The sequence below is a fragment of the Stylophora pistillata genome, chromosome 6, assembly GCF_964205215.1.
Source record: "Stylophora pistillata chromosome 6, jaStyPist1.2, whole genome shotgun sequence".
Taxonomy (NCBI): domain Eukaryota; kingdom Metazoa; phylum Cnidaria; class Anthozoa; order Scleractinia; family Pocilloporidae; genus Stylophora; species Stylophora pistillata.
Window position 1 is genome coordinate 10,284,996 of NC_142524.1, and position 24,736 is coordinate 10,309,731.

The following is a 24,736-nucleotide window of genomic DNA, read 5'->3' on the forward strand; positions in this document are numbered from 1 at the left end:
ACGTAGGGAAGCTTATAAAGAAATAACCAGGCTTTGTTGCTCGGAAAGTTTGGAGCATTTAGGAATTGTACAAGGTAACCACTTCGTGAACGTGGGGTGGAGAGAAGGGGAGAAAGGTGACGAAAAACCTTAACAAGGGAGGGGTACCACAGCACACAACTCTCTTAACCAAGAATTAAGAGTGAGGAAAGGTGAAAGACAATTATGGTAAAAAATACTTTCCAAAATCCAGAGTTTTGCACCAGAATTTTTATTGAGACTTTGTTGAGACATTGTCAAATATGTTAGATTATGCACGGCATGTAAAATTTTGAATAAAAAATGTCATTTTACCTCATTAATCCGCTCTGCAAAGGAATGAATGTATGATTCATTGATAACTAGATAGTTGGAAACTTGTAAGTTTACAATTCTTAAATACCAAGGAATAAATGAAAAAAAAGAGAGAGCACTTCCGCGTTTAACAAAGAGCCGAGATTGAAATGAAGAAAAGTTCAATATAACAAAAACTCTCCATTTCTTGACAGTTTTTAAAGACATTCAGTCGATTTTTAGTCCGTGTTAACATGTATACACCTCGGAAGCGAAAAAGCCTCCTTGTAGCCGGCACAAAATTAATCATTGCGACTGCATCTCTACAACACTGTTGATAGTCGGGCGGTCAAAGTCCGAACGAACCACATCCGAAAAAATGGGTCAATACAGGTCAGATTCAAGTCTTAAAAGGGAATTTAAGTTACTGTCAATACAAGTAAAGGTTATTTGAATGAAATCAACACAAGTTTCAGTCAACTTGCCAGAGTCAATAAAAGGGTATACTTAAAGTCAAATTTGTATTAGTCGTACTCATCTGAAAGATCTTCATTGTCATTGTCATAATAAGTAACCGGGACGTTCTCAGAACGTTTCACATTTAAGTTAAAAATACTCTTGTCAGTCATGTCGAGGCCGTGGTTAGCATCTTCCACTCCCTCGGGATAATATTCATCCTCGGGGTATCCTTCGCAATACATCCCATCCTCGGAATATCCCTCGGGATACATTCCCTTCTCGGGATACATCATTTCTTCTCCGTGGTAGGCCATCTCTTCTGGATAGAACATTGGTTCACTTTCAGCAAAGAACATTTGATCAGGATCGTACATTTCATCAGGGTAGTAAAATTGATCTGAAAAACGATCCAATGAAGAAACAGTTGATTAAAAGCAAGCATAATCCTCTGCTTCCCGAGGATCAAATCTGGTGACTGAGAAAATACAAAAGACTAATTAAGTTTCTTACCTTCATATCCAGGTTTTTTGCAACATTTTTTGCAACATTTCCTCAACTTTACCATGAAAATGATAAGCAGAGCCAGAACTATGACGCAAGCAGAGCCTGCAACGGCGAGGGTGTCCCAGACCCCTTGTTTAATGTCCCTCAACAAGTACTTGGGAGTGAGCCAACGTGTAAGTCTCGTGGCCCTGCATTTATGGCCATCCTTCTCAAAACCTTTTGGACACTCGCATTTAAAACTACCTGGCGTGTTACGGCAGTAACTCTGTTTCTCGCAGTTGTGTTTCCTTGTCTTACACTCATCTTCATCTGAAAGGCATACAACAGCGCACAGTCAGTGGATATATCTACTCAGGGCCGGTCGTTCGACAGCCGATTAGCGTTGACCCGAGGTTAAATTTTAACCCGGATTTCTCTAATTCCTTGTTCAAAGGCCTGTTTGGAATAATTTTTTCTCTTCTCTTTGGAACATCCAATCACTACATAGTAGACAATTAAGCATAAAGCCTCGAGCAACGCGAGCCGGCGAGAAGTCTGCAGCGGTGTCTAGCATCGATTATTAGTGCCAGACCCCCGGTAAACCTCTCACTGACTCGTCTTAAATCTTCCAGTTCCCACAGGGGGAGCGAAGGGGAAGGGGAAAGGAACGTACGTCCTGCAATACAAATAATAAGAGGGGTGGGGGGGGGGGGGGAAAGTAAAAGATCCTACGATGGAATAGCATCTCGACTCTATAATAATAATAATAATAATAACAATAATAATGGTTTACTAACAGATCCACTAGGTGGCTCTTCTCTGTTAAAAATACATCAGTTACAATTAAAATAAATCAAATTAAGTTATTCACAAATTACGCAATATGCAATTGAAAGTAGAAGTAAGATTGACAGAATAAAAATTACAGTAAAACTTACATAAAAATTTCCTTGAAAGTCTTAAAAAGGTTCTGTAATCTTTACAGTTTCTAAAAGATTCTGGTAAATTGTTGAATAGCTTCGACGAGTTGTCTTGGAAAGTGCTAGACCCTTGCTAAGCTGGCTCCAACCTCGTTCCCAGGGTCTCTCATCTTCCCGCCCCTGGAGCGAGTGAGGAGAGCTCTCCTCACTCTCTCCAGGGGGCGGGAAGATGAGAGACCCTGGGAACGAGGTTGAGCTGGCTCTTCCCACATTTTATCATCTACCCACCTTAATTTGCTTTGCTTTTTGTTCACCACTTACTCCACACCCTCTCTTTTTAAAAGTTTGCTCAGTATTCAAATCCTTGTTCGGCAAATATTGGTAATCAAAAGTAAGAAGTCACGGCCGATAAAAGTACAAACCTTTGCATTTGTCATCGGAATCGAAGTCAGATTCGTCTAAAATGAAGCCTGCACGACATCGACAAAAATAGGATCCTGGTGTATTGAAGCAATCCCCTTGGCCTTTACATTTTTCAGCGTCTGAACATTCATCGATGTCTGGGACATATCAATAAGAATAAATTATAAAGTACTAGTGTCACTCTCCGAAATGTCAATAAGCTACAAAAACGCAGATAAATTTGACTGGGAATATTTTCTTAACGTCATACCGACAGACATCCACTTCCAAAGCAATTTAAAGTAGTTATATTGACCAATCAGAGCGAAGGAAGAAACCTCAAACAGCCAATGGGAACTCAAAGTAAAAACAAACCAACTGCTAAAAGCGCGAGAAAATGAACATTACCACGTTGCGTTTGGTTTGTAATTTTCATATGATTGGTTGGTCGGGGTAACACGAGTTTTGTGGACCAATCAGAGAGCGGAGTAAAGCAAAACCAATGTAAACCAGGGCCGGGTTGTTCAAAGCTGAGTTAAGTTAACCCAGGGTTAGCGTGAAATTTGATTTCAGATCTGAAAGCTTTAGGAGAAAGTTCAGTTTAATCATTTTGTGTCTGCAATTTGATGATCGGATGCTCTAAAATGAACTGGGAAAATTATCTCATAAAGGTTCTTGAATAGAGAAATAAGGAAACCTGAATCAAAATTTAACCCTGGATTAGTACTAATCAGCCTTCGAACAACTGGACCCAGGACTCCTTTCGATACTCAGCAGAAGTGTATGCATAAGTGAACCACTACAAGTCGTAAAGTGAACTGATTCTTAACGGCCTTATACTTTTTACACTAATCACACAACCTAAATTGCTGTGAAGATTCAAAATTCATCTTTCATAGGTACATGTACTATCAATTTTGAGGGATCAACAGCGCAACCAATTTATTAATTAGCCGTTAACAAGCGATCACATGGTAAAGCAGCGTCCTCATGCAGCGAGGAGTGAATATTGTGGGAGATTAAGATCGATAGTCGGGAAGGCGTCGCCTTACCTATAGCTACAGAGCAAAATCCTGTCGTTTAACTCAATACCCACCTTTGCATTTATTTTTTTTCATGTTACTGTAACCAGGTTTGCATCCACATTTATAGCTGCCAATGGAGTTCTTGCATATGGTGCTGTTTTTATCACAGAGCTGCTGCGCACACTCATTGACATCCATACACTGTTTCATGTCAGCGACATACTCGTACCCGACTTCCTTGTCACCAACACATTTGCACTGATAAGAACCGAGCGTGTTGACACACTTTGGACCTTTGCCACAAACGTCCGGGTTTTCACATTCATTTTTATCTACAAAATAAAGTTGATATGATATAAAAAAAACTAAAAGACTATTGTGTAAACACCAATGAAATGTCAAGTGAGTATTTGCGCGAAGACGTGATATCTTCACACGTGAAAATAACAACGTTGCTATGGTCACATAGTAAATCGCGTCTTTCGAAGCGAAAGTGAAATGGTTTGGTATTTCATAGGTGTTTATATAATAAATGGAATATTTTCAGGACTCAGCAGCCAGATTGTTTAATACTTTACCTGATAGCTTAAGGCAAGAGCCTGTTTATAACAATTTCGTTAGGTTAGCGAAGAAGCTCATGTTCTCCGACTTAGTAAGCGTATAACTGAATATCATTATTGTTTTTGACCATGCCGTTTTTTTTTTAACTGTAGATATCTTATTATAATAATTTTTTTTTTTGGTTTGATATTTTTTTGCAATAAGATACTGTAGCTAGGTCATTAGTACGCGAAGGGCTACCTTGTGGAAGTACTACCAATAAAGTCGTTATTATTGTTATTTTTTTTATTATTATTATTGTTATTATTATCACATGGTCGCTTGAAGATATGAAGTTTCTCTTCTCCTCTTGAAAAATATTTCATTAGTTCGCGAAAACTAGAAATGAAATCTCGTATCTCCGCGCGACCATATAATATCCTCTATATATCCAAGCTTCGAGTAATATTCGAGTAAGTAAAGATTTCAGTGTTAAAACATTTTGCAATAAAAATCTCCGATAAAATATTGGAAAACATTACACGACGTTTCGACGTTTCCAGAACGTCATTATCATGTGAGAATAAAATGACAAAACTAAGATATATATAGATGAGAAAATGAATAAATTAAGAGTCATCGAGAGTCAAACAAAAGAGTCACTCTGGGTATTTAAATTAGGTCTTATTATTCTTATGTACAACATTTCGTTGACCAGGCAATCCCATTCCGTGCTGCATCTTTTAAGCACCCGAAACTGGCTCTCATTGAGTAAGTTAACGTTCCCATGAGCATCTTTGAGCTGACGACCAATGGCAGAATATCGCCGGATGATCAGCAATGCGTTAAAATAGATGGCGTGTCGTATATCCGACATAATTTGAATCGCACAAATCACATTTATAACAATAAACAACGCTGTGCTGATTTACAATAGGTGGCTTGATTTCTTTAAATTTAAGATCATGCTCAAGTTTCTTGCTGGTGAATACCGGTCGAACATCAATGCCAATTTTTGAACTGAGATCTCGCATCTGCTTTTTAACTGAGTTCGCTGAGGTTTGATCTTTAAACGGGATACTGGCTCTTAAAGTTTCACCTGTAACAGGTTTCGTCTTAGCCTCTCGTGTTGGGGAATACTCACATTCATCAATGATGCCATTCACTAACGAACTTGGATATCCAAGGTGAGCAAACATAGATTGTAGATGTTTACATTCATCGATGAATGCCTGATGCGTAGAGGACAATTCCCTGGCACGATAAACCATTGTTTTAACAAGACAATTCTTATAGCGTACATCGGTGTGGCTTTGAAAATGGAGTAGTAGGCCCGTGTTTGTAGGTTTACGATAGACCTTGGTCTCCTACTTGTTGCCGTTCTTCGTTATGAACATTCCAATAAAAGGAATTGAGTCGTTATTGGAAAGCTCCATATTAAAATCAATACTAGGGTGGAGTCCATTGAGTACATCAAGGAAACTTTCAGCTACATCGGGTCCAGGCATTATCACAAGCGTGTCATCAAAGTACCGCCGCATTAGATCCTTATCAGATAGTCTTTCTTCCAAATGGCACATAAACACATTGGCTAATAAAGGACCAAGGGGGGGGGGGATCCCATCGCAACTCCTTTACACTGTTCCTAAAGTTGGCCATCAAACTGGAATAGTTGATCTGTGGATGCCATTCTAAGAAGTTGAGCAAGCTGATCCTTCTGTATGTTAAGATTGCGATGAGTTGAACCAATTATTGGTAAACGCTTTATCAACGAGGATGTTGATTGTTTCTTGGGCAGGAACATTTGTAAACAGTGACATTACATTGTACGAGACAAGTATATCATCTTCAAGGAAAGAATGATTGCGATGTTTCTCTAAAGAAATACCCAGAGTGACTCCGTTAAGGCTAAGCTCTTTGTTTGACTCGATGACTCTTAATTTATTCATTTTCTCATCTATATAAATCTTAGTTTTGTCATTTTATTCTCACTTGATAATGACGTTCTGGAAACGTCGAAACGTCGTGTAACGTTTCCAATATTAAATCGCAGATTTTTATTGTAAAATCTTTGGAATATTGTCACAATACCTGTGCTTTCGTTTCAAAAAGAGCCAAGTTGCTGAGTTGTTCAACCAACCCAAGATTAAAGTTGTTTCTCTTTTTTTGTGTGTTTTATGATTATTTGTCTTGTGTTGCTTTTCTTTTACAGCCGTGGGAATGAAGAGGGAAGCCAATTTCACAATTTTTTAAAGGATGACGCACCCTGTCTCGTCTCGATTTCTTGTCGTATCTCTTTTAACGTACAGCTCTCACTTTATATCGAGAGAGAACAGAGTAGACAAAAAATCTAACCCAAACAGATCTTTTGTATGATTCGGATTTAGTTTTGTGGCTTTGCAGAAAAATGTAGAGAATTTGATTTTACCCAGTGCTTGTCTTTCACCACGATAAAAACGGGTTACATCTTTCGTTATAGTACAATTCAAATGAGCGTGGAAAGTAATCCGGGACTGCTTTGGTTTTGCTTTACTTCGCTCGGTGATTGGTCGAGAAAACTCCACTTTTTTCAGCCAATCAGATTACAAACTAAATCCAATCACGACTTGGTAACCCGCGTTTTTCCCGCGCTTTAGACAGTTTTGATTGTTTAAACTTTGAGTTCTTATTGGCTCCTAAGAGGATTTTCCTAGCTTTTGATCGGCCGTTGCCAAAACTTTGGTTTTGGTATACAACACTCAACCGAAAAACGCTCTAAATATCTAATTTATTAAAATCTTAGCGCACATACTGACCAATGCATTCTTTGTCCCCCATTTTGTAACCTTCTGAACACTTGCAGGTGTAACTTCCCACAGTGTTCTTGCATATAGTAGTGAGCTCTGAGCACATGTGAGATCCCCTCTGGCATTCGTCTACGTCCTCACATCCCCCCTCCTCGGCGTGGTAGCCGTCCTTACACTGGCACTTATTGTTAGTGCAAACTTTTCCAGAAGGGCAATCATCGTTATTGCTGCATTTATTGCTGTCATCTGTTCAAAGGGGAGAATACGACAGTCATTGAAAAAAGATAAATTCTGTGATAATTCGAACGCCTGTAATCATTTCATTAACATAAAACAAAGGAAACAAATACATGTACCTTGGCTGCAATCGTATAAAGAAAGAATGAAAAAGGAAAAAGCCACTGAAGAAAACGAAATCATGAGGATGCCATCTTCCTCCTTGTGATAAGAATTTAGTATTAAAGCAACGTCTACATCCCTATTTCTTAACGATCACAACAACGATAAGGGGTTAATTTGTGCTGTCCTTCGGAGATGAGATGTGCTCAATTTATTTCGCAGAGTTCTTAAGGCCGAGGTTTCTTTCATTGTCAACTTAACTTCATTTCTCGGACGAGCGAGGAAAAAGAAAAACGTTTAGAGTTCTGGTCTTTGTGGTGTGGCTAAAGCGATCTATTAGCTTCAAACACCCTATGATGAAGAGATTCTTGTTCTGTCATGAATCTTAGCTATTGTTTCACTGGTGAACTAACCGAAAAGATTTGTCCTGAGACGGTGTTTACATGTCAGTCAAGTGCAAAGACTAGTAACAAATTTCCCTACCTTCATTCTCTGCTATATCATTTTTTTCGTCGTCTGGCAAAGAGTTTTTGCGATCATGCATAATTCTACCATTACCTAATAGCAGAAAAAGAAGAAAGTTAATTAACTTTGAGAAGTTTTTTTAATCAGTCCACAAAGTCACACTATATCCATTTTTAACCTGAAAAAAAATGTGATTTTGATACCTTATTCAAGCGTGCAATGAGTCATGTATGATGTCATTTGAACCACACTTTAAGTAGGTATTTCACAAATATAAGCACATTTTGATTCGGTGTCCAACCTCGTTCTCAGGGCATTTTTCCCTTTAAAGAGGGAACGCCCCGCCCCCTCTTTGAAGGGAATAGCGCCCTGGGAACGAGGTTCATTGAGTGTCGTAAAAACCAAAACCAGAGTGATCACATCGGCCAATCAAAACCAAGGTAAATGTCCCCAAGGGACCAATGAGAACTCAAAGGACTGGAGCGCCGGAAAATGGGAGTGAACAAACCGCGACTGGTTGTAGTCTCGCATGTGATTGGTTGTTAGTTTTCTGGATCAGTGTCATAATAGAGTGAAGTAAAACCAATCTTCTGATTGGTCGCTTTGATAACTTTAGTTTTGGCTCCTTCACACTCGAGGGAAAGTGCTCTATTAGAGAAGTGATCTTCAATGTTATTAATGCTTTTTTTGCGATGATTGCAGCTTTCGTTGAGACACCAAACCTTACCCTACTTAGAAACAACTTACTACAGAGGTCAGAAAGAGAGTTCAGAGGTTTGTTTCGAAGATGATAAGGTGTCTTGCACTGAATACTATCCACATCTTGAATTACAGGCAGACTCTTCCGGCCAAGCCTAAGCCACTCTAGATTACAGTCACAATGTAGTGGGTTTCCATTTAGATAACTGAAACGGAAATCGAGTAAATGAACAACTGGACCCCTTCGTTACTAGCTTAAAGACAAAATCAATGAATGCTTTTTTCTCCCCAACATCTCAAAAAAAAAAGTAGCTCATACAAATTAATACTTTAGGAAAAACCTTCAGCACTTCGGTAACAGGTTGTATAGTCAACAAAGGGTTTCAAATGTGCTACATTTTTTTTACGTTCTGAGATGTGGTAGATTTTTCTGTTTTGCATGTGTTACGAGGATCGAATTATTTTTACTGATTCTGTCACGCAATCCCAGACTTTTCTAGAATTATCTATAATCTGTAATATTCCAGAAACTTCTTTCCTGTGACTCAGCAGTTTCCAAAAATAGTACAACTTGTAATACGCTATAAATAGTAATAGAACATTCTAGATAACTAAAGTAAATGTATAAAAGCTGGCTTGTGAGAAGTACAAAAGAGATTTGCCCGAGGGCTGACCCTCGTGGCTTGCTGACTGAACTTGTGGAAGTTATGATGTGACGAGGCTACGACCTTTTGACCTTGCTATATCCGGAGAGAAGAAAGAGAAGAAAAAGACGATAGCCGAGAAGGGAAGAAGATAAAGAATACAGAGTTCACTATGAAGTCCTCCGGAAGAATTTATGTACACGGAAAGAAAGCCATGAATCAAGAAAGCCAAGCGCTGTGGTCTTCAGTCGGCGGATGTTGGAATTGGAAGTTGATCAAGACGACGAACACTTACACGGCATGAAGGATTGTAAGCCTGCTTTATGAACTGCTTAACTTAATCTTTAACCTAAGTAAATTAGACAATGTAAAACTAATTGAATAATAGTTAAAATGGGTAACTGCTTGTTGTTACATTTTTGTTGCGTGCCATATATCGTACTCGGGAGTCTTTTTTCATATATGCTTTGTTAGCGGACATTTGTTGGTCATTCGTGCACGTAACACATGTGAGACAAATGATCTGCAGTCATTATACAACTGACCTCTATTTCTTTTCAATGCTACAAAAATTGTTAGCAGTAGCCTTATGCACTTGTTGACTGTCTAGTTTGGGTTTTGTTTTTGATTACCTAGATACCAGAGAAGCTTTATTCCAGAGACGATCGATAAGCTTGACTTTTAAATCAGGAATGAATTAATTTAGTGATAAAAACGAGCGATAAAAAAATATGAACGACGTTTCGACCGCTCCACGGTCATTTTCAAGTTATAGTTCATGAGGAAATTTCCGCACATATACGATTTCTGAAACAATGGAATGAAGGTAAAAGCTAAGTATTTACATATAAACAATAGAGCTAATAACTAATGACGAAGTGCAAAAATGAAGTGTAAATAAGCGGTAAAAAAGATAAAAATTAATGAATATTAAGTGTTAAGCAAACAGCTTCGCACGAATAGAATCGCTCTGTTTGTTCAGTTTTGGCTTAAGGTCCCGAATAAAAAACATTTCGAAAATCAAACAATCGAACTTGTTTGAGCATTTCCTCAGGACCCTAAAGTTCTTCGCGATTGCACTGGTTCGATTTCATGCTCTCTTACATGGTTACCGATTACCGATCGTTTATGTTCCTCCACACGTTGATGTAGGTGTCGGCTTGTAAAGCTGACATAATCTGTATCGCACAGATCACACTTAAAGAGATATACAACGTTTTGCTTGTTGACAATTGGAGGTTTAAGCTCCTTAGCTTTGAGCTCATCTTTGATCTTGCGGCTTGTAAAGACAGGATGTACTTCGGTATTTATCTTCATGTAAGAGAACATGGAATCGAACCATATGAAATCGCGAAGGACCTTAGGGTCCTGAGGAAATGTTCAAACCAGTTCGATTGTTTGATTTTTGAAATGTTTTTTATTCGGGACCTTACGCCAAAACTCAACAAACAGAGCGATTCTATTCGCGCGAAGCTGTTTGCTTAACACTTTATTTTCATTCATTTTTATCTTTTTCACCGCTTATTTACACTTCATTTTTGCACTTTGTTATTAGTTATCAGCTCTATTGTTTATATGTAAATACTTAGCTTTTACCACCGTGGAGCGGTCGAAACGTCGTTCATATTTTTTATCGCTCGTTTTTATCATTAAATTCATTCATTCCACGGAAATATCATTTATAGATTATTGCTTGATAAATTGGAGTTTTGGAAAAATACAAAATTGTCAAGATGCTATCATTGTGTGTGGGGGAGGTGGTGGCCTTAAGGTCAGTGCACTGGACTCCGTTTGGGAGGCCTGGGTTCGAGACCTGGAAGGGTCACTATGTCGTGTTCTTGGGCCTCTCTTCAGCCAGGAGTATCACTGGGTATCAACCTCGTTTCCTGGGAACGAGGTTGACTGGGTATCGACGAATTGTCAGGGAAGCCTAATGAAATCTTGGAGGGTAACCTGTCCTTGCGATGTAGCGCAATATCCCTGGTCGCTTCATCTTTAGGAAAACCCGGGATAAGCGCTGGCCAGATGGGCCACTTACCTCGTGTATAGACTTACGCTACCTACACTGATGAATACTCACACTTTTTGTAACTTTCTGAGGTGTTCCAAATCCTCTTTAGCCAAATGTGTTATAAGGTTGTCTGTGAAATCCCTGTGGATAATGAAATACCTCTCAGTCAATAGCAAACCGCGTAGGAATGGTGTATAATGCCTTATTAAAAGAATCGTGTGATTGTTGTTCAGAGTGCTTTTTGATTGGGTGTGGAAGAAACATAATAATAACGAAGGCCAGTAAGAAGAAAATAAGACACCTCAAAGCCAATAGGAACCTCAGATAAGAACAAGCAAATTGCTTAAAGCGCGGGAAGGCGCGAACGACCACTTCGTCACGGTGAAGTGTTTTACTTTTGAAATAAGGCCTGAAAATAATTCAGGCCTATACGAGATTTGAACCCATGACCTCTGCGATACCGTTGTAGTGCTCTGTCAACTGAGCTAAGAAGCCAACTCTACCATCATCATGACCAGCTCCTAGTTGGCTTATTAGCTCAGTTAGCTCATGGTTCAAATCCCGTGCAGAACTGAATTTTTTTTTTCAGGGTTTATTTTCAACACTGCTCAAGTAGTGTTCATCACTGTAAAAGTCGTTTTGATATACCCTCAGTTAGCATATATGATTCTCATATATTCACAGTCATTTGTTTTACTCTTGCATCTGATTAGCTGAGAGAGTGGCATGAGTTTTCTAAACCAATTACAGAGCGAAGTGAGCCAAAACCAATGCACTCTCAGATTGCTTTCGACGCTTAATTCAAAATTGCTACAGAAAGTGCAAATGAACGTAAGAACATTTAAAATCTAGGCTTTCGAGAAAGGCGTGAATCATCCAAAAACAAGAACTGAACTGATAAAATCAATTTGTAACCAAAGTATTTCACCTACGCTATCAGTATCCCTTTGTTCATTCTCGGTATCCTTTTCAATCCGGCCCCCCTGCAATCAAGCCTTTTTCCAAACTGACGCACTCTGCATCCGGGGGAGGCACTTTTTTTTCCGTTAACAGAAATGACAAACTCAGAAAACAGCAACACCAAAATACACATTCGCCAGCTGCCGCCCATTTCGGTTTCAGTTTTTTTTTTTCGTTGTCACATCTTTGAATTGTTGTTGTTGTTTTTTTTTGATCGATCTAACATGTGACGTAATGAAATGAAACGTCGACTTAATTGCCAGCGAATGTACGTCATGTATGAGATATAACGTCAAAAGTAATTGGAGCTTCTATTTTATTTAGTCAGTTTTTCTTTTATCATATCTTTATCTATTCTCCGTCACGCATTTCCGTTGGAAATGATCAGAATTTGAAACATATTACGCCGTGCGTTTTTCGGATTACCATCAATTTTTGTTCAGATGCGCGCAATTTAAAAGAAATAGTAGCAAGAATTGTAAAGTAATTTTTATCATGCCCAGGTCACAATTGAAATTATTTAATACCAAAGCTTTCGTGCTCTAAAACACAAAGACTACCATAATGTCTTATGAAAATATACCGTTGTTGAAAAAACGCTCACGTTTTCAACGTATACTCGATTAGCGCGCGCAACGACCGTTCAATTTGACGTCAAAATGAATTTTCAAAAACCGCCACCGTTTCTGCAATGGCCAAAACGTTCTTCGCATCAATCTTTGCCTTGATTTTTCTCCAGCATTCTTTTTGTGGAGAACAGTCCGGAGAAAGAGCTCCGAATTCGGTTTCTGATGATATCGCAGAGGGCTATCCAACAGGATGTCAAGTTTACAAACACAGGAGATTTCTTCAATGCCGTAACGCAGGAATAGATACAATTCCTGAAGTGAAAGAAAGCTGGCAAGTTGTAAATGTGTAAGTCAAAAGGCTATATTTGCACAAAATAACCGTACTGTCATTCGCCAATTATTGTGAATCGTTGAATATAAATAATTATTTTTAGAGATCTCTCCGGAAACAACATTTCAAGTGTTCAATTTGGTAATGGCTACAGAAGTGTTCAATCCATGTAAGTTGACGCAAATTTCTTCTCATTTGTTTCCTAGTCTTTTATTAGTTTTCCTTTCCTCCATTCATTCATAAGTTCCCTATTTTTCAACAGAAATTTGGAGCGAAACAATATCACAACTCTTTCTGAAGAATCAATCCAGGAACTAGAACACATTCATTACTTGTGAGTCCAAAAGTTGATTTGTTTCTTGACCGGCATTTGTGGAGTGTAACGACTTTTTTGTAGTAGTAAAAAGTGACTGTTTTATGAACATGTATTGGGGTGACGTCTGTGATTTTAGAAACTACTTTAGGAACAGTAATCCCCTCCGTGAGCAAAATCGTTCCCAGGGCCTTTTCCCTTAGTTGGGGGTGGAGTCCAGCTAAGGGAAAAGGCCCTGGGAACGAGGTTGCTCTGTGAGGTTATTAGGGAGGGCCAAAGGGATATGGCAGTTAAAACCACTGATATTTCAGACTGACCACACGTTATACAGATTTACAAAATGACTTCATCACGTGATGTGTCACTGTGGAAAAGATGACGTTAATGGACCTTACGAAAATTTAATTTCTCAGTTATTGCATTGCAACTCAAAACTACTCCCCTGAAAAGATTGCATTGAAACAATTGTAAATCACTTCCACGAAACCTAGATTGTGGAATCGAAACGGTCCAAAATGGGACCTCCGGCATATTAAGGCCCGGTCATTTATTAGAGGGGGTGGGGGGAGGGGGGTTGGTGCAAATGGGGTGCGGGTCATACCTTTTTGTGCACCAGAAAATGGGGGGGCTGCATAAAATTGTGCAACCATTTCTGAGGGGCTATGTATTTTTGTACATTCCAATTTCCTTTCCACAAAAAAAAAAAACAAACACTGAAGGAATGAACATCAAGTCATATACGATTTATCATCAAAATAATGGCATAACAAACCAACATAACATGGTGTATAGCAGTCCTTTTATATTTAAAAAAAAAACAACTTCATATTAGAGCAGCCACATTGACTTCCTCAGCTGGAGTCTCACCGTCAGACAGTAGTTTGGAGGTTAAACCAAAATTTTCGTCTTCTCGTCCAGCTTTTCTCTTCTGTGCCTTTCTCTTATTTTCGCTATCTGGTTTAAATAGATCGATGAGTTTTATTTAAGTTGTATCAAAACTGTTTCTGTTGTTGAGGGCGGGTCATCTTATTTCATGTACAGACTCGAAGGGAGGCCATATTATGTGATGCAGTGGCAAGAACAGGCCTACGGGAAATTATGTATTTGAAAATTAAAATGCACCAGCCCACCCCTCCCCTCTCTAATAAATGACCGGTCCTTTAGAGTACGCGCCAGCAGCTCACAAAATTTCATTTATCTTTCGTCATCCATATTCGCGTATCACTCGAACTGGAGTATAAACGACTAGCATCACTGCAAAATTAACCCTCGTTTTCTCTTAAAGGTTTGGCAGCGGCTGACAAGAGACAGGCGACTACATGTATAGAGGCGGATCCAGGAATTTTTGATTCTGGGGGTCCAAACTTAGGTTCAGAAAGGACTGTTGGACTCTTTTGAGGCAAATTACTTCTCGCCCACACCCCCCACACCCTCTCCCAACAGTCGCAGTTGCACGTCATAATTCCTTGGCCGCTTACCGTCTACTTGGATTCATTAAAAAAAAAATCAGCCAGTTAAAAAGTGATCTGCGATCCTGACGATGTAAGAATTTCAGTCTCAAAATTGTAAGCGTCAGGTCTGATAGGGGGGGGGGGGTCCAGACCCCCTGGACCCTCCCCTGGATCTGCCACTGATGTGATCCTGACATGATGATAATTTCGAAAAACTGATTTATTTTAGCTCTCACGTGTTTTCAGGTCTATCGGAGGAAACCCTTTCCACTGCGACTGCAACATGGAATGGCTTCGAGAGCGCCTTCTTGGCTCAAAAAATCACTTCCCTCTTGTTAGACATGTCCAAGATATCAAATGCATCTCGCCGTCCAGTTTGCAAGGAAGAACACTGATTACTATTTCCAAGGAGTTGTTATGCAGTAAGGGTATGATATAAATGTTGTTGAAGCTACTTTTCAAGGGTGTATATAAACGTGCGCCTTACTGAAATGAGCCGTAACTGTCTCTCTATAGCAAATCCTTTTTTTTTTTTTTTTTCCAGTATTAACAACCCCAGGCATGAGTCAAAGTGTAGGGTTTCCATTGTTCGCACTACAAATACCAACTAGAAAAAATATACCTCTCTGCTAACATTTAAGGCAATGAGTGGTCTATTTTCGTTATTATCTTTAAAAAAAAAATACATCGAAAATTGTGTGACGGGGTTTAGCCCTCTCAGTTACAGAATTGCGTTACGTGACAAAAAGTGATCGACATGAGCGTCAAGTCAGATGGCAGGAGACAGATTCATAATTTCAAGTGATTTCCGTTTAATTTGACTATTGTCAGTAAATCCCAACAGATAAGAACATTTCTCACTTGAAGAGCTCCTATATCTCTACTTAGAACAGAAGGAATTTTACCTGGCTAATAGTAGACTTCCAGTGAAAACAACCGCAATTGTATTTATCCTAAGCGAACCACACCCACGTACTGTTTGCACAATTCTTTTGAAAATTACTTAGGCCCTACAGTGGAGGATAAACTCTTGAGACAGATGACTCCAGATCCCGGCTCAGATGAGGTACAGAAACCGGTCAATTCCACTGCAAATGCTGCTCAAATAGAAGCAAAACACCAAGCCTTTGAAAAGGGACGTGTGGCAGAAATCGTTGGAGTCACTCTCGCTTTTGCAGCAGTTATAGTTGTCATGTCTGTGGCTTTTATTGCCATGTGATGTCTAGTATTTTTTGGACCCCTCGATTAGCTCCGGTCACATTTTTTTAAATCATCTCTAATCGCTCTATCTTAACTGAAAAACCCTGCGATGAGTTGAAAATAAACTTTTATTTTCTCAACATGTTAAATAATGTTTAACCATAGCTACCTCGTTGGATATCGCTTTTGATTTAGACTTTTTTAATTTATCAGTTTGACAGATTCAGAGTTTCTCAATAAGAAAATCAACATCAACAGGTAAAATCCCGGTACTTCGATCTTTTTTATATATATGAATATATTTTTAACTTTGCTTTCGTCTGATTGTTTGTTTGTTTGTTTGAGTCAGTCATAATATGGCTGGCGCCAAAGAAAATGACCCTTACAATATTTTGTTTCTAATTAAGGCATTCATTCATGTAACTTTGCAGAGTCATTTGAAACTTTGCGGAGCCCGGATACGAAATCCTCTCTTAGATACAAACGTGATACTTTACATAGAGACAAGAACTTTCATCCACTATCAAGAATTGTTTTATTCAATAAACCTTCTCATCTTTTAAGGGGTAATTAGAGCCCTAATGAGACCTCGAGATCTACCTTTAACTTGACGTACATTTTGCGCATTGCTCGCTTTCCCTAGCATCTGCCACCAAATTGTCTCGAACGATGCAGAACTTTCGAACATAATGTAAGAAAGCTGCTTTTTCTTTTAAAGTTGTCGCTATTCTAGACCCATTAAAGGAAAGCATTCGTTCAACTTCTCAATTTAGTACGACATGTCCGGGGCAAAACATCTACTTGGTATAAAATTATTGATCAAAAAATGCGCAAGAAAGCACTAGCGAGAGGTGACATAAATAAGCGATTACAGACGCGAGACAAGTCACGTGGTCAGCAATTGTCTCGCTCGCAACATATTTTGGATAATTTCTGAGAGCGTCAAGTAAATCTGCAGTTCAAAATATGTGAAAGAAAGCAGCATTGGTAAAAAACCCCTCAAATAAACTGTAATCAGTTATATTCTCGGTTTTGTCAAAGACTGCTTGATTTCATTTGACCGTGTTTTTGTTTTATTCCTCATTGAGCTCTGAAGATCCTCAAAAACCAATATACACAGAAGCTGAATCCTCTTTTCTACTCTAACTAGAATTTCAAAGAACATTTTCTTTGGGATATGAAGCAGAAGGAACAGAGTATTTTAGATATTAAACAAATATCTATATAGCATTTTCACAAGTTGACTTTAGGGCCATTTAGGGACTCGGAAACAACTGGTCTCAAATGACTTGTCAAGAAATACATGAACAAAGGCTGTAACACGGCAATAAATAACAGGAGGTATATTCTTCGTTTGCTTGCTCTGGCAATCCCATCAGGTGCAGATTCCGGTACAATGATTAACCTCAGGGTGCGCACCTGAAATACAGATAAATAGCGATCAAAATGTAAGTTTTCAAGCTGTTTCCAGCCAAGAGCGAAAAGGAAAGCTGACATTTGCCGTTTCACATAATTATACGCGGTGCTAAATCTCTGTAATAGCTATAAATATACAACATGACAGCCACACATTTGGTGAAAAGCTGGGTATTTAACTTCTTCGAATATGCCAGCACTACAGAATGCAGACAAGTTCCAGAGTCACTCAAAAATAACATAAGAAAAAGTTGACCACCCAGAAAAGTTAACTGAACATAGTTAAATGAACTACATGTATAACAAGGGATACAACTACATGTATACCATGAAAAATCCAATGCTGATACTCATCCATAAGAGTATAAGGTAGTAACCAAAGGAATGGAAAACAAGTCCACCAAGGCAACTCGCAATCATCCTACAAACAAAAAATACTTTTAGCAATTTTTGACAATGTTTACTGAGCCGGAGGAGGAAATTTCTTTTTGGTATAATTGATCAGGTGATTATTACAACAGCTACATTTCCTTTCACTTTACCCAAAACCTCTCTACAATCATCAAGAGTAAGCACAATAGAAATTTTGAAAATTACCAGAAATCAATTTTTTGATCACCTCACACTGGGTGATTACTTGTCTGGCTAGACATAATGTTACTCTAAACTAATCAAAGTGCACCAACCTCCGTTATCACCTGAGTAATCATATTGTAATTAACAATTATTCCACGAGCGCGCGTTGGATATGAGATGATAGATAGCCAACGAGGTGCGTAGCGCCGAGTTGGCTATAATCATCTCATATCCAACAAGCGCGAGTGGAATAATTGTTCTATTAAAAACGCCCCCAAGAAATTATTATTTTGTAAGAAGAAACTGGATTTTTTAGCTCCCTTTTGATTTTAAGCTGATGCGTACGCTTACCATATTTGTAGATTATGGTATATTGGCTGATATACCATAATGGCTAAGCCAATAAAAAGTCTTGAATTGCATTATCCAATGATCCAGTTTTTAATAATAATAAATACAGTATAACAAGTGGAATTTTTTAAGGAGCAGTTTGGGATTAATCATGTCAAGACATTCTGTAAATCATAATTTCAGTAAAATTTTTATTTCCTTTTCAAGACACGTTAGAAAACACTAATTTAATATATAGACAAATTTTTCCTTATCAACTAAAAGGAAAAAAATGTGTTAAAAAATCTTCAGTGAATAAGACCAGAGTGAAGTGAAATTTTTCCTCCAAGGAAAGAAATAAATCAATAGCCTAGATGGCAGTTTTTGGAAGTAAAAAATTTTTTTTCACCTTAATACTTACCCAAAATATTTGTAGCCACAAAATGCTAAAAGATCAAGCCACTTGATCTCTGCCTGCACGTTACAGATGTACATGGAAAAGAGGATTGCCATAATTTCAACAAACAGCCACACAAGAGCAGAACTGGCTGTGATTCCCAGTTGTTCAGGAGTGAATCTGGCAAAAGAAAGATAAAGTTTTGATATGATCAAAGTATGCTGCTGCCATATTTCAAATCATTAAAGAAATGTTTACCTGTTTTGCGTTCCCATAACTAGCCCAGCAACAAGAATGTATGTAACAAATGCCATCACTACACAAAAAAAAAAAACAAAAACAAAAAAAAAAAAATAATAATGATAAAAAGCAAACAAAACAAAATTAGGGTTTCCAAAGTCCAACTCATTTCCAAAGTTTGATTTTCCATTAGCTATTTTTCTTGGTATTTTGTAGGGTATTCTTTTACCATGCATACATCTATTATTGAGATGATCAAGACAATACTATTAAAATTATCTCACTCTGGTCATAGATAATGTTTAGAGCTCACTTGTCTTAGATATATCTTCAGCTCTTGGAAAATGAGCACTCTGATTCACAACCCCTACATGCAGGGATCTCGCTAAGCACTGGCTGTCTGCGAATTTCACTGGGTAAAAAAGGGGCAATTACCAGCTGGATTTTTCGCAGACGATTGCTTGTTCCTTCTTAAAATCGTTCACCACCTTTGAACCACCTCACTTGCAATTTCAGTCCACAGCATAATTTCCTAGCTACAACCCTGCTACATGGGATCAGAAATAGTTTTTTAGGGTATAAAGACAATGAGAAAGCAATGACCTTAGTTTGGAATATGAAAAACGAAGCTGAGTTTTTAGTTGAAAGTGACTATGTTCCTTCAAAGGCTGAAAACATACCGGGAATGTAGAGATCAGGAGCATTCACTTCATATCTTGGTGCAACAGGTTCTGACTTGTTATACTGCACTGACCAATTCTGGGTAAAGAAACAGCCACAATGTGATCCACTAATTGGTAGTAACATTCTTTGATAGGTTACAGATTACTGTTTAGAATCAGTGCTGCTATGCTTTAGCAGAGCTTGGGTTCCACACTCTGGCAACCAAGTTTTGTCTTTGAGATATTTATAGAATATAGCATTTATCAAAAGCTTTAAAGAGCTGGGCACTTTAAGACAGGAGCCTTCCAGGTACAGCTTTGAATATTTCCAATGTGACTGCAATTCCAACTTACTTAGTTCCTTTTGCGATTGCACCTTAAGCTATGCAACCTCTATTTTCTCCAGTTACTCCTACAACTTCAGCCACATAACCTGATTCTCACTAACCAAACCCTGATCACCAGATATTCCCAAGAGAGGAGGATGCAATGCTACAGTATTATGTAAAAAATATAAAAAATTAACATCACGGATAGCTCAGTAAGAACCATGTCCACAAACCATTTCCTTACATACTTTGTGTGTGAAAGGGAAGATAAGAAGTCCCAGTTTTTTGACGACATACGTAGTATCCACAGCAAAGTAATACTTTAATTTTGATACTGAAACAAATCGGTCAATCTGATAAAAAAAAAAGCATTTTAATAGTTTATCATTAGTACGTTCACATCTGACAGGTACAATGTGAAACAGAACATGTCTAATACATGTAGTTCTTACACAAATAATAAATTTGGATTAGGGTTTGTACCCTTTTTTAGAAACAAATTTCAAGGACTTTTCCACGACTTTTCAAGTTTCAGATTGATTTTCCCATGGCTCCAAACTTGACCTTTATCCTTTTCATTCCGAATATTTCAAAATCAATTCTCCACCTTGCAGTCTATACACATTTCTTATAATGTAAATTCTGAAAACTTTATTGCTTGATGTAAGCAAATTTCCATGACTATCCAGACCCTGTAGTCTTTTTCAGGACTTTCCAGTCCTGGAAAATGTCAAAATAAAATTCCAGGACTTTCCAGATTTTCCAGGACCTGTTTGAACCCTGTGGATAACAGTAGATGACCAGCAAATTGACTTTAACCCTTTCACTTCCAAGATCTTATTCGCATTTCTCCTAACAGTCTTCCATAAAATTCTCTGACAATGGTTCAGAGAATTTGGTATTATATCAATTAATAATCCCCTAATTGATAATTTTCTTTATTCTTGCCATTATTTCCCATTATTGTTATTTATTTATTTCCCCTAATAAGGGTTAATTCCTACCTATCACTGAATATCAGGTTAAATTTCTCTTTAATTTGAAATGCCCTTGAGAATCTTAAACCCACAGTACAACTATACCACTTATTTACTATGGGAAATTCTGATGAAAAAATACACGATATCCATGGATGAAACCCTGGTCTAATGATTTTCATTCAAAAAGCTTATCTTCCTCTGAAATTATTTTAATTCAAGTAAACTCTATCTAACAGCAACATTTATTCTTAAACTGGTAGTGACTTCAGATGACTAATGTTTTCAGACACAACTTACATGCTTTTCCACATATTCCTTTCCTTGATTAGCCATTGCTGCTCCATAACCAACTGCCACATTGGCCATGGGACCCTGCAGAAACTCATTTCCAGCAAACTGTCCCATCCCCCCTGGCATTCCTGGCATTCCCTGTTGTTGGTCTACACTTGTATCTTCAAACAGGGGGGTAGGACTGCTGTATCCTCTATATTGGCCCCCTCGATGTTGAGCTGAAGGCGAAAAAAAAGTACTACGAGTTATAGGGGCAATATTGCGGCACTTTGTATGTCTAATTTGCTGGTAAAAGGCAAAATTTGCAAAAACAAAACTAGTTTATTGATGTCTACCTGATGAAACATTTCTTTTCTGGACAGGCATTCTCTGGTTATACATATCAGAGTTCTCTGAAGGAGACAAGAACAACACAAAGTAGGCTTTAACAACACAGAATGGCGCTCAAATTAGTTGCCATTTTCATGTGTTAATTTCTCTGCTGGGTTCTTTTCAAGTGAAAACAGTACATTTCAATGGAGTAAATAGCTGTTACTATGTACAGCAAGTCACTGATGACAAAAAACGGTACATTGGATTTGCTATTTAGCTCAGATGCTTGATACATTTTCCCAGTTTTACATGATTGAAGTTAAGCTCACAACGTTTCATTCGAAATCCTGATGGTTATTCAATACTATTTATCATTAAATTGATTTATGAACGGTTCATTGGGTGTCCATGGGAAAGACAAAAGAAAGAAAAAAAAACTGAATTTGGCTCATGTCATACACCTCAGAAGAGACTGTGACAATGAGCTAAACGTCACACACTTGCCTCATGTTGATAGCTCAGCAAATTCAGAAATAACCTTACATAAAAGCTCTCTCACCTGTACTCTACTCAAGTAATAAAGTTACTGCAGCTATAAACTATCACTTCACCTTCAGATTTTAAATAATTTGATATGCTATTCTTATTCTTACTATAAAATACTCCTTATCGCAAAAAGATTTCATCAATCAAGATTATTTCGCTAGGTTACTGCTAAGTTGTGTCCCATATGGGTGGCACAGTGGCTTAATGGACAGTGCACTGGACTCTGCATTGAGAGGGCCCTGGTTCGAGAACTGGCCAATTCAATGCATTGTGTTCTTGGGAAATACACTTTACTCTTTAGTGTCTCTCTTAAGGGCACACTTAATTTAGAGCATCGCTTGGTTGTATGTCCCACACCTTCATGGTGAAAGAGTAAATGAATAAATAAATAAACAGAGGTTATTGGTCTGTACACTCAAATCATTAGAATCTTTTATTTTTTTTAAAAATTTTGTTGTCTGTATTTCTAAACTTCCTCTTTCTGATATTGGGTGGTTATGCTGTAAAAATTATTCTTTATTTATATAATTATTTACATTATTATGTATTGATCATTTTATTTTAATATTATTTTGTATATATTTTAATAAATGAATTTATTTTAAGAAACAATGATAACCAAGATCTCTTTTACTTGGAGGTTAAAACACATGGGAAAGAAGAATGCTTCAGTTTTAATGTGTTAGTGACATTAAGCTGCTTAACAGACTAAGAAGTCAGAGATTTTTAAAGATTTACCAAGAACACCAGAAAAGCATGCAGCATGCAGAGTGTTAGCAAAGAGATATTATACATCACAGATACCATCATAGGGTGAACGTCTGCGAGGAGAGGTTTGCGTTGGGTAAACGTTAGAGTCTAGAGAGAGAGAGAGAGAGGAGAGATGAAAATGTGAATAAAATCATTTTCAATGACTCTTTGTGAAGTACATCAATTAGTCTAAATTGTCTGTGTCTGCTGTAACGCGAGCAAGTCAGATAAAGAATGAAAATACCCCCATACAAAAAACTAGTTTATGTTCATGTGATCAATATCCAATGAACCTTCCGCGGCTTAGTTTCCATCCAAAGATAAAACTTATCAGTATACAAATTACACAGTTTGGGCAGCCGAGGTTTTATACCAAAACCGTTTTTTGCTTTACGATGATCTTAACACGTTTCAATTATGAAGGAGTAAATTCAAAATCGCACAATGTGTAACGTTCCAAGACAAAAATAATAATGGAGCACACATTCCAAACACAAAAACGAAATAAAACCGATGTAGCAGCACTACCATCTCGAGAACTCGATTGCGAAAAGAACACAATTTGGCACAACAATTTCCACATTTCCAAACGTCTTCAGGTTTTCAGTGTCCATTTTTACGATCGTAAATAAAAAATGAAACAAGTTGTACCTCCCATTGGTGGATCCATGACTGTGGAGTTGCTTTAAAAGAAGAACCTTTCCAATATAATGTTCTTAAGCAATTTTTTGCAAAATTCTTCGTAGTTATCACTTTCAGGGACAGAACGAAATTAGTGTTCTCGACGCTTGCGCATAACGTGGTAAAACGTGGCAGAGTTTGAAAGGAGGACTGGGGCGGAATCAAGGAAGACGCTCTTTCCCACTGGGTCGGTCTCTTCTACTTAGACGGTACCGTCCAACTTTTGACCGTTCCGTTTAAATGTAAACAGTTCTGTATAATTTCAAACATTGCTGTCTGATTTTTTGCGGACGATCTATAATGGTTTTGTCTGATTTCGGTATGTTTCGCCTGATCCTGGAAAGTTCCGTCTGACTTTGAATGGGTTCCGTCTAATTTTAGGACGCTTTACCCCAATTTCGGATGGCGCTGTAGCGTGACGTCGACGTAACGTAGTCTCTGATCATAACGTGACGTCGTTTTTCAGGTGTTCCGCTACATTAATCATAATTTTGTGCTGTAAGGTTGTGGTGAACGTTTTTACGTTTGAGTAGAAGAATTTTCGAGGTGAAGCAACTCTTCGAGAAATTGCTGTAGATGATGGGTAGAAACCAACCTTTCAGTGTTTTGAAAAACTCAACAGAACTTGTTGTTGAATTATATTCTGTACACAGTAGAAGCGTTACAGCCATGTTTATTACCTTGGTGCTATTGATTCTGAGTTTTCTTGATGTCTTGTTCTTCTTTATACCATACCCAATTGATCCAGTCTTTAATAGGTAATCTACCTAGACGATCAGTAATTAATCTAGTTGCAATAGAATTGAATGGAACATGGGTTTTATGGATTTTTATCCCACTTGGAGCGGTGAAATGGAAAAGCAACATAAAAAAGTCTAATATAACTCATTTCCGAGTACCATTTATTGGTCATCTTTTTCATCTTTCATGTAGTTCTAACGTTGAAGTAACTTTGACCTCCGGCTATATTTAAAATAGAGAACGGGGAATAGGGAATGGGGAATCTTTTAAGTGGGAATGGGAGAGGGAATGGGAGAATGGGAATGGGAGGGGAATAGGGAATGGGAGAATCTTTAAAGTGGGAATAGTATTATTTGATGATAAAAATTAACGGTAAAAAACTACGACGTTTCGAAGTCTGCATGACCTCATTATCAAGTAAAATGTTAAAACTGATGTAAAATTGTAGCTCAGAGATTATATACAAATAAAATGTGATAACTTCATTAGAATAATGAGCGTTCATTGTTATTGGTGTCAGATCGTGCAGTATATGTTTAAATAAATACTTTTGCACGTATTGAGTCAGACTGCGTG

General features: G+C 37.9%; 3 protein-coding genes and 1 pseudogene across 7 annotated transcripts; 1 reads left to right on the forward strand and 3 right to left on the reverse strand.

The window, feature by feature from the left end:
• Positions 1 to 229: 229 nt before the first annotated feature.
• On the reverse strand, positions 230 to 12,288 carry LOC111341500 (uncharacterized). Its single transcript, XM_088724928.1, has 9 exons — positions 12,018 to 12,288; positions 11,155 to 11,226; positions 8,479 to 8,636; positions 7,750 to 7,824; positions 6,937 to 7,173; positions 3,673 to 3,933; positions 2,597 to 2,734; positions 1,282 to 1,584; positions 230 to 1,168 (listed from the first exon to the last, which is right to left on the reverse strand). Exons 1-9 carry the CDS (start codon positions 12,194 to 12,196, stop codon positions 837 to 839), a joined length of 1,755 nt encoding a protein of 584 aa, XP_088581054.1. The 5' UTR covers positions 12,197 to 12,288; the 3' UTR covers positions 230 to 836.
• Positions 4,788 to 5,682, reverse strand: LOC148728197 (uncharacterized; annotated as a pseudogene).
• A 407-nt stretch (positions 12,289 to 12,695) lies between the features above and the next one.
• On the forward strand, positions 12,696 to 16,049 carry LOC111341513 (uncharacterized). Of its 3 annotated transcripts, none has more exons than XM_022948498.2 (5): positions 12,696 to 12,960; positions 13,049 to 13,114; positions 13,208 to 13,279; positions 14,956 to 15,137; positions 15,717 to 16,049. In XM_022948498.2, the coding sequence occupies exons 1-5, from the start codon at positions 12,737 to 12,739 to the stop codon at positions 15,926 to 15,928; spliced, it is 756 nt and encodes a 251-aa protein (XP_022804233.2). In that variant the 5' UTR covers positions 12,696 to 12,736; the 3' UTR covers positions 15,929 to 16,049. The 3 variants fall into 3 exon arrangements, with proteins under 3 accessions (XP_022804233.2, XP_088580744.1, XP_088580745.1); XM_088724618.1 differs by having other exon boundaries at positions 14,956 to 15,131; XM_088724619.1 differs by lacking the exons at positions 13,049 to 13,114; positions 13,208 to 13,279.
• LOC111341512 (protein YIF1B) lies at positions 16,020 to 23,548 on the reverse strand. 3 transcript variants are annotated; one of them, XM_022948496.2, is made up of 10 exons: positions 23,390 to 23,546; positions 22,793 to 22,846; positions 21,466 to 21,522; positions 21,137 to 21,348; positions 20,108 to 20,212; positions 19,549 to 19,627; positions 18,887 to 18,944; positions 18,653 to 18,808; positions 17,653 to 17,746; positions 16,020 to 17,328 (listed from the first exon to the last, which is right to left on the reverse strand). In XM_022948496.2, exons 1-10 carry the CDS (start codon positions 23,406 to 23,408, stop codon positions 17,143 to 17,145), a joined length of 1,020 nt encoding a protein of 339 aa, XP_022804231.2. In that variant the 5' UTR covers positions 23,409 to 23,546; the 3' UTR covers positions 16,020 to 17,142. The 3 variants fall into 3 exon arrangements, with proteins under 3 accessions (XP_022804231.2, XP_022804232.2, XP_088580743.1); XM_022948497.2 differs by lacking the exon at positions 22,793 to 22,846 and having other exon boundaries at positions 23,390 to 23,548; XM_088724617.1 differs by lacking the exons at positions 21,466 to 21,522; positions 22,793 to 22,846 and having other exon boundaries at positions 23,390 to 23,539.
• Positions 23,549 to 24,736: the final 1,188 nt, after the last annotated feature.

Excerpts from the sequence above, each read along its gene's own strand:
- LOC111341500 (XM_088724928.1), bottom strand. The coding sequence starts at position 12,196 with ATGGGCGGCAGCTGGCGAATGTGTATTTTGGTGTTGCTGTTTTCTGAG. Across the intron at positions 7,174-7,749 it reads TGATATAGCAGAGAATGAAG|ATGACAGCAATAAATGCAGC; the intron begins GTAGGGAAATTT and ends CCCTTTGAACAG. Across the intron at positions 1,169-1,281 it reads CAAAAAACCTGGATATGAAG|ATCAATTTTACTACCCTGAT; the intron begins GTAAGAAACTTA and ends ATCGTTTTTCAG.
- LOC111341513 (XM_022948498.2), top strand. The coding sequence starts at position 12,737 with ATGGCCAAAACGTTCTTCGCATCAATCTTTGCCTTGATTTTTCTCCAG. Across the intron at positions 12,961-13,048 it reads AGCTGGCAAGTTGTAAATGT|AGATCTCTCCGGAAACAACA; the intron begins GTAAGTCAAAAG and ends AATTATTTTTAG. Across the intron at positions 15,138-15,716 it reads GGAGTTGTTATGCAGTAAGG|GCCCTACAGTGGAGGATAAA; the intron begins GTATGATATAAA and ends AAAATTACTTAG.
- LOC111341512 (XM_022948496.2), bottom strand. Across the intron at positions 21,349-21,465 it reads GAAAAGAAATGTTTCATCAG|CTCAACATCGAGGGGGCCAA; the intron begins GTAGACATCAAT and ends TTTCGCCTTCAG. Across the intron at positions 18,945-19,548 it reads TCCTGATCTCTACATTCCCG|TGATGGCATTTGTTACATAC; the intron begins GTATGTTTTCAG and ends TTTTTTGTGTAG.